The 16,832-nt window shown below is 35.3% G+C and overlaps 1 protein-coding gene across 1 annotated transcript; it reads left to right on the forward strand.

Moving 5' to 3' along the window:
- On the forward strand, window positions 206–2,723 carry LOC107608682 (F-box protein At5g46170). The gene is made up of 2 exons (XM_016310391.2): window positions 206–621; window positions 1,134–2,723. Exons 1-2 carry the CDS (start codon window positions 618–620, stop codon window positions 2,228–2,230), a joined length of 1,101 nt encoding a protein of 366 aa, XP_016165877.1. The 5' UTR covers window positions 206–617; the 3' UTR covers window positions 2,231–2,723.

Consider the following 16,832-nt stretch of genomic DNA (forward strand, 5'->3'; position numbering starts at 1 on the left):
ATACACTGATAGTATAAAAAAAATTTATACGTAGATCTAATTACATAATAACACAATAATAAAAATAATTATTTTTTATATTAATTATATAAATATTATTTAAAAAAATAAATATAATTATATAATTATATAAAATATTTATGCATCCAATTAAATTAAAAAAATGGTGGATGGTGGAATAATTCTTGTTTTCAACGTATCCTTAACTTGGTTCCATCCCACAAAGAAAAAGGATATTTTCTTCCTTTCTTTAAAAAAAAAATATATTAAGGGGAAAGGACTTATTTTATTGCAACTTAGTAGCAAAATAGCAATACTCAGTACTCACTTATCCAATATTTTTGTTTGTTTCTCAAATTCTCAGTCCTAACCCCGTTTCCATTCACAATTCCCATTTGGAAACCGCTAACTCGAATCTTCCTACAACCTTCGCTCTCCCCTCTGAGAAAACCAGGTTCAAAACCGCGTTCAAACGCTTTTCCTCTCCGTTACATAACCATTATCAACACTCCTATTTCACCATCATCTATCTTTCTCATACACGCAAATATCTGACATCCCCAGTTTAAAGTTTTAACCTCTCTCTTTAACCTTTCCGTTTCAAACTTTCAATTCTAATGGGTTCCTAATTATATAATTATATAAAATATTTATGCATCCAATTAAATTAAAAAAACGGTGGATGGTGGAATAATTCTTGTTTTCAACGTATCCTTAACTTGGTTCCATCCCACAAAGAAAAAGGATATTTTCTTCCTTTCTTTAAAAAAAAAATATATTAAGGGGAAAGGACTTATTTTATTGCAACTTAGTAGCAAAATAGCAATACTCAGTACTCACTTATCCAATATTTTTGTTTGTTTCTCAAATTCTCAGTCCTAACCCCGTTTCCATTCACAATTCCCATTTGGAAACCGCTAACTCGAATCTTCCTACAACCTTCGCTCTCCCCTCTGAGAAAACCAGGTTCAAAACCGCGTTCAAACGCTTTTCCTCTCCGTTACATAACCATTATCAACACTCCTATTTCACCATCATCTATCTTTCTCATACACGCAAATATCTGACATCCCCAGTTTAAAGTTTTAACCTCTCTCTTTAACCTTTCCGTTTCAAACTTTCAATTCTAATGGGTTCAGTTTCTACTTACAAAAGAAAAGAGCCAGAGCCAAACAGCCCCTTTGACACACTACCGGACGATGTTATCCAGCTTATACTCAACAGAGTCAAAGACGCTAAGACCCTCGTTCGTTGCCTCACACTAAACAAGCGTTTCGCTTCTATTATCCCCCAAACCGACGTCGTTTCACTCCCACTCTTCGTCTCTCAACGCCCTCACCACAACAATAATCAAAATAATAATGGAAATAATAACAATTTCAGCAGGGGCAATCCTGTAAATTTAGTTAAATCAGTGGTCAGTTACCTCATCGCTAAATTCCGCCGCCGCAACAACCGTCACAGCAACCGCGGTGGTGAAGGCGATAATTCTGTCCCTGATTCTCTGTGCCAGTGCGCTCCGAAGCTACTCAAACCGTTCCGCCGCATCACGCACCTTCATTTCGAGCTCCACACCATTGGCGGCACCGTCGACAAGGAGTTCCTCAAATGGAAAGCGATCTACGGCAGCGAGCTCAAGACTTGCGGTGTTCTCTGCGCGACTTCGTTTCGCCGATCTAACGACGGCGAGTCGGTGCCGTTGAAAGAGGAACAACAGGAGGATGAAACGGTGCCTCATCCGCCGCCGTCGGTGCCGACTGAAGAGTTCAAGGCTCGGATCATGTGGACAATCTCGTGCTTGATCTCGGCGTCGGCGAGGCATTTCTTGCTGAAGCAGATGCTAGCGCAGTTTCCGACGCTGAAGACGGCGACGATAAGTGATGCGAGGAGGCAGGGGAAGTTGTCCATGGGGGAGGACGAGATCCGAGATCTGAGGGAGTCGCTGAAGGAGGAAGGCGCGACGGAGCTAACGGCGGAGCGTGTGGTGCCGGACCTTAGGATGAGGATGTGGTACGCGCCGGAGCTTGAGCTTCCGGCGGCGAGGTGCGTGCTGAAAGGAGCGACGCTGCTCGTGATTGGACCTGCTAACAGCAAGGAGGAGATGGTTCCTCCAGCGGATATCGGTTATGACGGTGATGCGGCAGAGCAGGCGTTGTTCGCGGAGGCGCAGAGAGAGATCGTGAAGATGAAGAAGCGGAGTTGCTACGTGATGGAAATGACGTCGTTTTGACGGTGTGTTACGTAACTATCATAACTGAACGACGACGTCGTTTCAGACTACAATAATAAATGCTCAGAAAACGTGGAATTTTAGCTAACATGAATTAGAGGATAAAATTTTGCGTTATAACAAGTTAAGCATCGTGTAAATAACAAAACCATATGTTAATAGCTATAATAATAATAATAATTAGTTGCGAATAAGGTAGCCTTTTACGTCATTGTATCTGACTAATATCAAAAGGGTATGACATTAACATTGAGTTTCATTAAAATTCTTGTCTAGGCTTTGCTTAATTTTGAGTTCTAATTAGTTCATGCAGGGAGTAATTGTATGCATGTGAAGAGGGGTTTCCCGTTACGTCACTTGAGGATTCGATTCATTGAATCAAAAAACTAATCACTAAATGCTATGAAAGATGGGGCGGTAATCAAAAGGATAATGCTCAGAAAAATAGAGAGCAGCTGTTTTACACACCATATACACACATGCCAATGCCATGGCATGTTTTGTCAATCTGAAGGCTCCTTGGGCTCTTGTGCAAATTGACATTTCTTAACGAAGGATGATATGTGTATATTTTTTAAAATTAGTTGACAATATTTAAAAATATGTTATTAAATTGTTAGACTAAAAAAATTAAACTAATAATTAAAACAGTCATGCTATATATACAAGTTTTTTTGGCTTACAAATCTTATAAGTTAGGCTAAATTCAACAAAAACTACTCTCACCCAATTCAAGCGTGTTAAACACGCGCCTTACTGAACCGTTTTCAAAGTACGCTACTCACATTATGACCGACTCTTCTTCTTTCTCAATCAAAAATGCAACCGTCGAGATTCAAGGCACATTTGGAATCTCTGAAGAAATGTTTAAACTCCTCGCCAACACTCGACGAAATCAACCAGCAAACATCAAAATCTCCATAAAAAAACACCAAACAGAAAGAATAAACATTATTCAAGGTACTGTTTAACTTATCTTCTAGGTTTTTAAGATTTCTCTTTCTGTTTCACTGTTCTTGGTTTAGATTTGATATTGCTGTTTTAATGAAACTGTTCAAGTCGTTTACGCTGTTTTACGTGCTTCTAGTGAATAGTTTAACGTGTGTTTTCATCTATTTTTGTGCATGTTTGCATGTTTTGAAGTGAGTTTGTATACATATAAACTCTGCATTGTATTTCAAGTGAAATCATTTTTGGGTGTATATGGCCGATTTTTTGGTGTATATGTCGGAATTCGAATGTGACTGGTGCTTCTAGTGGCACTTTGAACTTAAATATCATTCTGAACTAATATAATGTCATATAATCCAAAAAAAATAGAGGTATATGGGACTGATATATATATTAAGAGTATTGAAATGTAACTGCTGCTATTGTACTTATGCTTGACTTTGTAGTGTCATTAAATGCATTGTTGGTTGAGTTGAATTTCATTTTGAACTCATTTAATTTTGTGTAATCCAAAAAATAATAAATATGTATAGGAGTGGATTTGGGTGTATGGGACTAGTATTTGGATGTATGTGGCTGTTATTTAGGTGTATATGTCTATTACTTGGCTGGTATATTTATCTATTGACAGTATTTTTTATTCCTTACAGTAAAATGACAACCAAGAACTAAGGTGAAAAAAATACAATGTAAGCACATATATATAACTTAGAACAAGTCAATTTTTTCTAATATAAATATAAGTTATTTAAATCACTCTGATTTTGCTTTGTTGACAGCAAACCAAATACTTGAAATGTGCCACGCGACTATTGAGTGAAAAATTTGAAAACATGATTGAGGAAAAGAAGGCCATTGTTCGCGAATCAAGATTTGGTGGTCTCATGCACATCCCGCCAATGAATATTCCGCACAAACTGTTAAAGGAGTTGGCAAATTCCTTTAATTTGGACAAAAACAAACTGGAAACAAGCCATGGTTCGTTTAAAGTTAAACCCAAAATAATAGGGGCTGCCCTTGGTCTCAATGCATCAGGTAACCGATTACAAAAAATCTCTATACTTGCATTCTCTGTAATCTATTCTTTGTAATATCTTATTCTGATCTCATGTAATCAAGTAATAAATGTAGGTGTATATGAGTGATATTTGGGTGTATTTCAAGTGATTTGGAGTGTAATTTTTTTTCTTTTTTATGGGAAAATCTATTTTTCGATAAAGTGAGTTTTAAGGATCTCTCGGAGGAGAACAAAGTGATTTTTAGGAGGTTCCAGGAGAAGACATTAAAGAATCTGACCGATGAGATGATGAATATCGGTGTTGGTAACAACCAAGATCGCTTGATGTTCAAGAGGATTTTCATCTTCTATATTCAAATGACATTTTTGTTGCCAACTACGATTAATAAAGTATCTCCTATCCACCTAGCTCCAATTTTTCGGATGGACAACATAACGGAGGGCAACTGGGGCACCCATGTGTTGAATTTCATCATCAACGGCATAACTAATTACCATTTGAAAAAGAAAAAAATCAATTGACGGCTGCCTCTATACCTTGATGATAATCTATTTCTATCTAACAAAACACGCAGACAAGAAGGCAGAAGCAATTCCTGGACCTCCCTGAGTTAGCCACTTGAATAGAGAACTGGTGATTGCGAGAATCAGAGCAGAGATTGATGGTCATATGGTAACTGAACAGAATACTTCTCTCTAGTTTGGGTGTATATGAATATTATTTGGGTGCATCTCATCTGAATTGATGTGTAATTGGTTTTAAATGTTTAAGGGCATTATCAAGAAGGCGGAAGTGAAAAAGAAGTTGAAGGAAATGAAAGAAAAAGAAAAGAAAGAAAAAAAGAAAAAGACAAAAAGGAAGAAGGCAAGTTCATCCGAGAGTGATTCATCGGAGAGTGAACTTGATTTTTCCTCTGAGTCTGAGTCTGAACAAGACTCAGAGGAAACAACAGAAAGAAGGAAACAACCCACCCGTACAGCTAAAAAGTTTGTAATATTTTGGGTGTATTTTGTCATTTTTAGGGTATTTTTTGCTAATGATTGGTTGCCCTCTAGAATGGTATCCAGAAAAAGGAAGCAAATTTTGGAGGATTCCACTTCAGAGAGTGAAAGTGAATCTGTGAAAGTGGAATCTGATAATGAGTAAGATTCTAAATTATTATTGCATCGCTTTCTTTTCTGTTTATTATCAAAATTTGATGTTTTAACATAGTGTTTATTATTTAATTTCAGAAGTGAAGAATCGCCACCAATAAAAAAACAAAAATCAAAGAAAAAAATTCAAACTCGACCGAAAAAGTATGCACTGCTTTCGATAGTATTTTATCATCAATTTTGTTGTGTTTGTATGATTCATACTTTTTTATTTCCAGGACACAATCTGATAAACCCCAATTTGTGGTTTATCTTGTGTTGAATTTGGTAGGTTTTATCAACTTTTCTCACATTTATTCATTGAAATAGCATGGTTTTGTGAATCTCTCCTCATTTGTGCTTAAGAGTGAAAACATGCTTTTCAGGCCTTAAATTTGCTAATTTTAATTCACTTTAATTCCATTCGATGCCTTGATATATTTGTTGAGTGATATCAGATTCATAAGGCAAGTATTGGATGGAAGATGTGAAGAGAAAAGCATGCAAAGTGGAGAATTCATGAAGAGATGAGCATTTGGAGAATTGAAGGTCACGCGCACGCGTCACTCACACGTACGCGCGAAGAGGACATTTAAGCCACGCGTAGATGGAATTTGCCAGCGAAGCACACACGTGACACTGATCACGTGACCTCATTAAAGTGAAAACGTTGGGGGCAATTTCTGAGCTTCCCAGATCCAAATCCAACTCGTTTCTGAGGCTATTTGATGCAGAATTCAAGATTGGACAAAGGGGGAGCAATTAGATTAGCTTAGGACCATGTAGGGTAGTTTTCTAGAGAGAGAAGCTCTATCTTCTCTCTAGAATTAGGGTTTTAGGTTAATTGCATCTTAGATCTAGGGTTTAATTCTTACTTTCATCTACTTTTTCTTGCAATTTATTGTTCTTTCATCCTAGCTTTTCTAGTTTTACTTGTCATTTTCTTTATTTTGTTTCTTTTATGTTCTTATGGTTAATTTCTTTGTTTATTGTTGATTCCTTGCATTGGGTAGTTGTAGATTTTATTATTCTTGTAATTTTACGATACTTTCTTTTTATGCCTTCTAAGTGTTTGACAAATGTTTGGTTGGATGTTAGAGTAGTTTTTTGAGTATTCTTGGCTTGGAAAGAGAAATTGGGTGCTCTTGAGTCATTAATACCCAACTTATGTTGGTGACCTAGAGTTTTAGTTAATATTGTTTCCATTGACTTTAATCTCTTGCTAATTCAATTAGTAAGTTAATTAGGACTTTTGGATTGAGATTAACTAGTCTTATTTGACCTTCTCTCATGTGAATATAACATTGTACTTTCTTCAAATGTTGGAGATGACTAAATAGGATTAGCTCTTGTTAAGTATTGTTGTATGATAATTAATGACTAGGATAGAAAGCCTTTATTCTCAATCCTTGCCATGAATGTCTCTCTTTATTACTTGCTTCTTTAGTTGTTTGCTTTACATTTCTTACCATTTATTTTGTTGCCCTTTTATCAACCTAACCCCCCATGATACTCGTCACCAATAATTGAGCACTCGATTGTAATTCCTATGGAGAACAACCCGAGACTAATACTCTCGGTTATTTTTATTGGGTTGGACTTGTGACAACCAAAATTAAACTTTGATTGAGCATTACTTGTCGGTTTGGAACTATACTTGCAACGAAGTTATTTTCTCTAATCGAGAAGAAATTCTTAACCGACGATTCTGCTCCATCACAATCCAAAAAGAGAAATCACATTGTTCAGCATTCGTCTTCTGAAGAACAAATTCAATCCTATGATAGGTAAGATACTTCGTAAAACTATCTTACCCTTTATCATTAAAATTATATTTGTTAACATGTTCTTTTGCATGTACTGTCAGAACTGATATTGGAACTGAAGTATTACAAGAATTCTTAAGAGAATCAAAAAAGAAGAAAACCAATGAAAAGGCTACTGCACAAGGTTTGTTATATTTGGGTGTATATTACTGATTTTAAGGTGTTTTGGTTGCTGATTATTGTTTTTGGTTTCCCAGGATGAAGGGAGTTGGGCTGCCATCGACGGAAGGTCACTATGACTCATTCGAAACGTAAGATCCTTTATTTGATAGAATTTTGATATCCTGATTTAACTAAATAATGTTTTTACTGAATGAAGTTTATTCTATGCTTAGAATGCCGGAGGTGAACTTAGGAAGCGAGAGTGATCCTTTGTTTTAACGACAAACTAACCAAAGCAGCGTAAACAAACCCGCAGATAGCATGTATTTTTTGTTTCTAATATTGGTTGCTTAATTCCTTTTTTACCATCTGCTTCTAATTTTGTATATATTTTTTTTAGCAAAAAAAAGCCCTTTAATGTTTTATTCAAGAAAAAAAGGCAGAAAAAAAAATCTGCAACTAAGTAAGTTCTCAAAAAATAAAGCATGTGTTTCTTTTCAATTCTTTAGGTGTATGACATTATTTGGGTGGATTTTAGGTTGAGATTGGAAGAAGAATCGGTCAGTGACCCAGCTCAACAGAAGATGATCGTTGTTCGGATGGAGACATATTCGCAATCTGAACTGCTTGATATGTGAGTTTTACAACTAAATTTCGACCTTCTAATAATGTATTTTAAGGGAGTTTCTTAACTTTTTATTTTTGTCTTATTTAGAGTTCCGATTCAAGTACGCATGCCTATGTCCCAGACAACAGCAGTAAGCCATGTGCCACCAGTTGAACCATCCCCCCCAAAGTCCCCAAGTGAGAAAATTAATGAAGAAACAACCAAGTGGTAAGGAATGATATTTGAGTGTATTTGGTTATTATTTGGGTGTATTGTTTTCTTATTTAGGTGTATCTCTTTGGAATCTTTTTCTCTTACCCTACAGCACTCCACAATCCCAGAAACCTGCTGAAAGCACATCCATAGTGCCACCAGCTCCATCTAAAATGTAAGTTCTACATAATATAACTCTCTTTCGATAATATTCATCTATTCTTATTCTTATAATAATATATATGTCAACATGCAGTAATCCACCCCCTGAAGCCACTACTACATTAATGATGATCTTCAACACAGCATCCTATATAGCAAAACAATTTTCGGCGCCGTCATTCAGCCTCGACTTCACTGATTCAAGTCAAGAAGAAACCTTGACTCAAGGGGGCAACCAAGATCTCAGAAGGAAAAAAAGTCCTGAGACACCTATACTAATTGAAGAATTAGAGGAGCTGGTGAAGAAAATTGCAAGCGCTGGGGTTAAGGTAGCAATGGACTTTGCAGAGGGTAAAAGTCCCCCGCACGAAAAGCAACCTGCCGACCAAATTTTTAAAAAAATTGAAGCTCCTACAAGGAGTAAGGAATTGTCGGCTGAAATGAAAGAGAAGTGCTACCTTTGGGCCACAAATGTAAAGACATACTGGGATGGAAGTACTAATGAGTATGACCCAGTGTGCACCCTCAATGCCCAAGAACCATTGATACTATCAAAAATCCATTTTGCATCTCTAGCAGCTAGCAAATATATCGAAGTTGAGGTAAAATTACGGCAAGATTAATTATTTAATTATGACATGTGAATGCAATGTTGATTGATTTAATTGATTTGAGTTTTTTTTTATAGATTGTCAATGCTATGTGTCTGATTCTGAACAAACAAAATATTAAAAGATTTAAAGAAGAAATTTACTGTCTGCCCCATAATATTGTGGTAAGGTGTATTGGACTCAATTTTGGGTGTATTTGTGTAATATTTTGGGTGTATTAAATATTTCTTCTGGTGTTTCTCAAATACTGCGGAACATGGCTATTGGGAATCATGGCGGTGGCGAGTTCTTACAGCCAAAATAAAAAAAGCCATTTATGATTGAGGACTACAAAATGTTCATTCCTTTTTTGGATTTGAAAAAATTGGCATCGCATCCATATGTAACTTTTCTTTCTAAAACTTCTAATCATAATTCTTTTGTTTATGTGCCAATTAAACTAATACTTTTCAATGTGGCCATACTTTAGATATTTGCACCTGTTTGCTATACGGAGCATTGGTGGTTATGGGTGGCTGATGTTAGAAAGAAAAAATTTTGTGTCCTTGACCCATATCACAAGATATGTCCCTCCAAACCTAGAATGATGCTTAATAAATTTGTTGTAAGTTGATTTTGTCTTTTGTGTTTTAATATTTGGGTTATTTCTATTCAAAATAAGGTGTAGTATGTGATCCTTTAGGTGTATTCATTTATTCGATTTATTCTTTCTTATATTTTGCTTTCTTTTTTGTTTTTAGGGGTATGTGATTTTTCGAATGAGGGTATATACTGGTGGAACCTCTCAAGAAAAATGATCGTGAAATTGAACTGCCATACATCAACATTTCAGGGCAAAAGACAAGGTATAAATCTTTCTCTCTGAAAATTGTGTTTTCTGTTGCTGTGCTATTTTAATTTGCTAATTTATTTTTGGTTTTGAGCTATGATTGTACTATTTATGTAATGAAATGGCTTGAAATTATCGAGCCTCAAAATATTAAAAAGGGAAAATATGACTGGGACAATTGGACATAGGTAATTGTGTTTAAAACTGTATAACTCTCTATTACTTTACTAAATTAACAGAGTTCATTAAACGCTTATTCTTTTAAACTGTAGGCGGAGGTGGACCACTTTCGAGTTGAATATGCTTCACGAATTTTGTTTCATGAGATGAATCGAGACAGAGATACAGCAATTAGAGAAAGTGAAGCAATAAGATTGTCTAAGCCATCTGCAGTGTTATTGAATCCATATTGTCAAATAGAATCAGATGATATTGACAGTGATTAGTTTAAGTGGTGTATAGTCTTGGAATAGTTTGAACAATTTTTATAAATTTTCTGAATATTTAATACAATCTTATTATAAATTATTTTTGCATAAATAAAACTGGCTGTGCTGCATTCAAAAGCTGGCAATTACAGGTTCAAAAAAATAAAAGAAAACAATACTATACGTGCTAATACGCCCATTTTCATTAATAATATACCCAAATATAGTCGGTATACACCCAAATTGAGTACACACATATTTCCATGAAGAAACCAACAAGGAGGTATGGAAATTCTAGAATTTGATTGTATATGTATAGTAAATTTAAAACAAATAAATATAAACAAAACACTAATTTCTAACACAAACAGCAGCATCTGAAAAATATATATAAAAAAAAAAAGAAAATGTCAAATATAAGAGAATGCAGAAATACACCCAAAAAATTAAATGTTACACTCAAATAGTGTCACTATACACCCAAAATTCTATCCCCTGCTGCTGGATCCCTAAACTGATAATTCATAACATGTCCGTGATATTGGTTGGAATTCGGTTGCACCACTGATGCAGTATCAAAAAGGTTTACCTGCAAAAAATAAAATCACATATTACCAAAACTATTAACAAAAAAATTAAACAACACTATTAACAAAAAAATTAAACTCAATTACCACCTATTTAAAGAACATCACTTTTACCTCGCTTAGAGGTTTCGTTTTCTTCTTCTTTGAGGCATTTGCAATCTGTTTGTCCAACTTTGAACCTAGCATATTTTTTGGACGTCCTCTTGTTCGAACCCTTGGAGGGCTTTGAAGCTCATTAACGGATTCCAAGTTAGCATCTTCGTGAGATAACGAACAAGTTCCCTTCCTTTTGGCTTTCAATTCTTCCATCTCAACCACGACGTTATCGTAGGCACGGTGCAGAATGACGGTGAGCTCCTCAGATTCTGATGCAAATTCACATATATTTTGCGAACGAAACATCAATTTGTCAAACCTCTTGCTTCTTAGTGCCAACAATGGCTCGTCGTGGCTGCTCTTGATGTGTGTGGGTCTCCTCTTTATATTCTTGCTCCATCGTTCTAATAAGTATCTTGTTGACACTTTGGTTACTCGTTCAAAGCTCAACACGCTTAGGGAGTGACGACACAATATCCCTATTGACTTGAATAATAAACACTAGCATTTCACTTGGGTTGCTACCGAGTCGTACGTTACTGTAAACTTGTTGAATGTTGAGCTAGAAACTTGTTCAGCAACTTCGTATACTGAATAGCCTAAAGCGGAGTTCGTTAATCTTGTGATGTAATTCACCTTCCCTCTGAATTGTGCTTGGACTTCCCTGAACTTTTGCTGAGTGTACACATGTTGAAACTGGGCTTCTATGGAGGATTTTGTTGTACACGGTAGGGGTGCACATGGGACGGGTGAAGCCGGGTTTGATGTGACCCAGACCCGGCCCGAAATATATACCGGGTCTATTTATTAGACCCGAACCCGGTCCTAGACCCGATGAAACCAATACACTTTCGGGCCACAATTATACCGGGTAAAAACCGGGTGAAAACCGGGTGAAAACCGGGCCGTTAACATTACATTACGTTGATACCTTCTTGTAAGCTAGCATGTAAAAATATCCAAATTTTCAAGACTTCAACCATTATTTAACATGGTAAAATTCACTTAGAAAAATATAACAAGAACCAACCATTCTTCAAAATTAAAGCATAACCACAATCAATACTAAAGTATAACCACAATCAATACTAATATTGTCTAATAATACCAAATATTTAAATCAATACAAATAACACAATATTATGCATTAGTCTAAAGTCTTATGCATTCTAAACATAAAACATTAACTTATAGTTTTATAATGACTAATAACACAAAATATTAAGATTTACAATACTTAAATTCCACATAAGAATAGTCATGATCCATCACTAATAACACAAAATATTAATTGTGTATGATGACCGGGTCACTGGGCCGACTTCGGGTGACCCGAGCTATGGCCCGGACCCGACCCGAAATAATGACCGGGTCTATTTTTGAGACCCTTACCCGACCCTAAACCCGATGAAATCACACCAAATTAGTCCCAAAAGTGTTCGGGACCGGGCCGGGCCTTCGGGCCGGGCCGGATCTGTGCACCCCTAGTACACGGTATGACGGTTTGAAAATCTGCAGCATCCGATTCTCTCTCTCTTTGCTCCCTACTTTCAAGGCAATTATCGTATTGTTTGATGAATTGGATAAGTGAGCTGTTCCGCGTAATGAACTTGTTAAAAAAATGCATGCATGCTCTCGCTCCTTTGTGTGCTTCTCATCCCGACGCAGAAGTGGTGATCGAGATAAATTGGAATCCATATATGACGGTCTTCGTATAGCTCTGCAAAATACACCCAAATTAGACTATAATACACCCAAAAATATGTAATTTATACCTTTGCTGCAGATTTTAAACGTCATTACCTGAAAGCCACTTGTTGTCCACAAGACCATACTTCAATAGAAAATCATTCCAATTCCTATCAAATGATTCTTTAGTATGAGAGTTCCAAACAACATGGCTCATTTCTTATTCGATTTCTATGTGTCTCTTGTAGCTATTTAATTTGCCTGAATCTTTTTCATGATGTGCCAGATATACTAACGGTGAATTGTTGTGGGCATACAAGCCTCGATAGCCATTTGCATCGATGCGTATTGATCGGTGAGAATCTCTTTCAGAGCATTTCCTCCCATGCAACGAAGCCAACATTGAAATAACCATTTGAATGATTGAATATCTTCATTTTTCATCAAAGCGCATCCAAGAAGTGTTGACTGACCGTGGTGATTTACTCCGACAAAAGAATCACAAACCAAATTATACCTGAAACAGATTACGACAAAATAGAATTAAAATCATTAAATGCACCCAAATAATTACTTTATACACCCAAAGACCTCGAATATACAACTCTGTAGCAAATTCATACAACAATATTAATTCAGCATCATAAACCAGAACAGCGTATTACCTGTTTGTATTATAGGTGGTGTCGAATGAAATAACATCTCCGAAATACTCACAGGTAGCTCTGCTCCTTACATCCGCCCAAAAAGCAAGCTTAATCGACTGATCATCCTCGAGTTCGAGATCGAAAAAGAAATTCTGATTCTTTTCTTTCATTCTTAATAAGTATTTTCCAAATTCTTTTGCATTGTCTAGTTCCAAAACATTCCGCACTTCTCTCGTGATGTAATTTCTCACGTATTTTTCGATAAAATTTAACTCGCGGTGACCCTCGGCTGCTGCAACAAAAGATTGGTAAGTTTTGCTTGGTCTAATACTGGCTTCCTCGTTATTCTCTATGGTACGACGCACGAACATGCTTAGTTTCCTGTGTTGTTTGAGCATCTCTGCTTGATTTGGACAGCAAGAATGTGAATGATGCAACACGACATTCGAAATTATCTAAACACCAACGTCTTTCAATATGTGTACATAAATTCTTACAGGACAATTTAAACCAGCAGAGAGATTTGTCTTCTCGGTGAGAGATATTTTCGATTTCCATTTTTCCTCTCTGCTACATGTAATCAATTGATTCTTAATTTTGTTTTCCTTCTTATTTGTGCTTCGAACTCTTGTAGAAAAACCTGTAGCCTTCGCATAATCCTTGTAGAATTTTGCAGCATCTTCAAGGGTGTTAAAATTCATTCCAACCTTGGGAATAAACTGCTCATCAACAATACAGAGGGGCTGTAACATACACCATATTAAACACAAGCATAAACTATATAATTTAAATACAACTATAAAACCATCATAAAAAATAACAAAATCAGATTCATGAATCATCATTAAACAGAAACTAAAACAATTCAACTAAAAGAATAAGATAATTCACCCTCAGTCAGATGAAAAGTCATAAACTGTAAATACACCCAAACTCTCCTAAAATACACCCAAATATTCCTGATTTACATCCGAACGTCTGATATAAAATACAAAAATTCATCAGAACTAATACATTAGATTCAATTCAAACAAGGAACAATGAACAACAAATTTCACAGGCAAGGTTCACGCATTATTCGGCTACACAATCATAAACTACTAACTGGATTCAAATTCAGATTCAATTATTAACTAGAATTAAACCACACCTCAGAAACTTCATTGGATTCAAATTCAAAATCCACTTCACTCTGGTTCAGCTGAAAATCTTGTTGAGTTAAGAAATTAACTAACATGATTAATGATGACAAATATTATTTTATTGGGCTAATTATCTAATTAGTTTTGATGATTTTGTTTAAAGTGTTGCAGCCCACTATGGAACAAAATGAATCTGCTGATGGGCTGTATAAACAAAGGAAGCCCAAAGAAATCAAAGCAAAAATTCAGCTGGGTCAATTGGATCAAAGCAAACATAAGCCCAATGAAATTCTCTCATGCCAATCCCTCTAAAGTGCTTTCACCAAAGGCAACGTTCACTTTTTCACTTCGGTCAGAACTCAGAGGAATGAGAGAGAAAGCTTCGTTCTTCAACTATTCACCAAAGAAGAAAGAAAGAGAAGGATTAAGCAAGAAAAGTTGAGGTCTAATCACCCAAATCAAACTACATCAAGCTAAGTCAGAGGCTAAAGGTGATTTATTTCCCTTTGTATGCATCTTACTTTCTTCCCTCCTTCTCTAACTCTCTGCTACTTCTTTTTTAGATAAATGAAAAAAGTGATTTCTGAGACACACTGCTATGAATCAATGGCCAAGATTGTTTCTTGGGGACCAAGTAGTATCTCAAAAGTTCAGATGTGGGATTGCCATTGAAAATATTTTTTCTTTGCTATTCTGAGGACTCGGTCAAGAAAAAGGGATCTGTCTCAAAATTTCAAATTGGGGATTAATGAAAGAAAGTGAAAGGCTAAGTTGATAGCACACAGCTCGAGGAGTTGACTTGGAAAAGAGCAACTAACCAACATGCAAGGAGATACAAAAAGAAAAAATTTTGTTTCTGCTGAGGTAAGGAGAGAGAATCAGCGTTTGAAGTTCATGTTCTGAGAAGTGTTCTTTGAAGAAGTTCATCAACTTGGACAATGCTTCCTAATCAAAGGAGCATTCTGCCAGAATGAGGAACTAAATCAGAGTCAAGCAAATCTGATTCATCACATAGCAACAGAGGCTGTTGAAGCATCAATTTCCTTCATGTTTTACAGATTGTACTTTTAATTTTCAATGTATATCTTTCTGTAATTTCTTGAGTGGTAAAAGGCTGAAAGGGAGAGCTTAAGAAAAAGCCAAAGAGTGAAAAAGGCTGAGTGATACACTTGAGTAAAAAGCCTAGAGTGATTACAGATTTCTATAGGTTTGTTTTGTGTCTTGTATCTTGTACCAGTGAGGTACCCCTTTCTTAGTTGGGTAAGCACTAAGAGTGAAGAGTTAGGTATTAGCATAACCAAGTCAAGTTAGGTTAGAACTTGAGTGTGAAAGGATTGTGTCAATCCTATGAAATTGGTGTATGTAATACTTTAACTATAGTGGAAATTCCACCACTGTTGTGGTAGAGACTGGATGTAGGTTGCATTGCACATGGCAACTGAACCAGGATACATGATGGTGTCAGTTTCTCTCTTTCCTTCTTTGTTCTGTTTTCTGATATTCATGAGACAAAATGAAATTGTCTCATAAATTTTTCGCTGCTGAGTTCAAATAAATTCAGACTGAAAGTTTGTTTTAAAAGGATTATTTTATTAAAGTAAAAGAAGGTCATAGATTCAACCCACATTCTCTACGCCTTCTACAACCTTCAAATATGAAGTTGAATCATCCATTATCTTCAAAACGATTATAGAGCTTGATTTCAGAAACAATAGAAAAGGAGAAAAACGAAGAAAGAGAATAAAGAGAGAAACTTACGTAAATGACGACAGAAAAGGCAGAGAGAAACACACAAAAGAGATCGAAAGAGAGAAGGCAAGAAAATGCAGAAGAAGAAAACGAAATCCTTTCGAAGAAGGAAGTAAAATATTCGCGCGTTGATTGATTGAAAAATCTGTTAAGAAAGTGCGTGAAACATACGTGTCATAAGAGAAGCGTTTTAGGACTAAGAAAATTTCAAGACTTGTAAAACTTATATAGTAAAAAAGTTTGTATGTAGAAATTAATTATAGCTAAAATTACTGATATAAAATAATAAACTCTACTCACTCTTTAGTTTTTTTTTTCTTTCTGTAATTATAAACACAATCTTAGATTGGCAACGCATAATGAATACTTGATAATAAAATATAAAGTTGTAAGATGATGAGAAATATAATCATTTATATGGATATATTTTTTATTGGCAACTACTCCAATTAAGATGCCAAAAATATTTTTTTATAATAATTTTTATTTAAAAAATATAACTTATTTGTTTGTTTTTACGAAGATGTTTTGGTTAAAAGTGTGGTTTATTTATTTACATACACTTTAAATAAAAATAATATTTTTATAATATATAAAAATTAAACCTTATAATTTATCATCTAATAGTTAAAATAAAATATTTTTACATGATGATAACGATAAAATCTTCATTAGAGTAACTCCCTCTTTTATTAGTCTGTGTGCAAAAATTTGTAAAACATACAAAATTTGGTGTATTTATTAACTATTGGTTATAAACTATTGACCCTCTTAAATTTCAATTACTGACTATTAATAAAAAGTAAATTAT

This window comes from Arachis ipaensis, chromosome B07 (genome assembly GCF_000816755.2).
Source record: "Arachis ipaensis cultivar K30076 chromosome B07, Araip1.1, whole genome shotgun sequence".
NCBI lineage: Eukaryota > Viridiplantae > Streptophyta > Magnoliopsida > Fabales > Fabaceae > Arachis > Arachis ipaensis.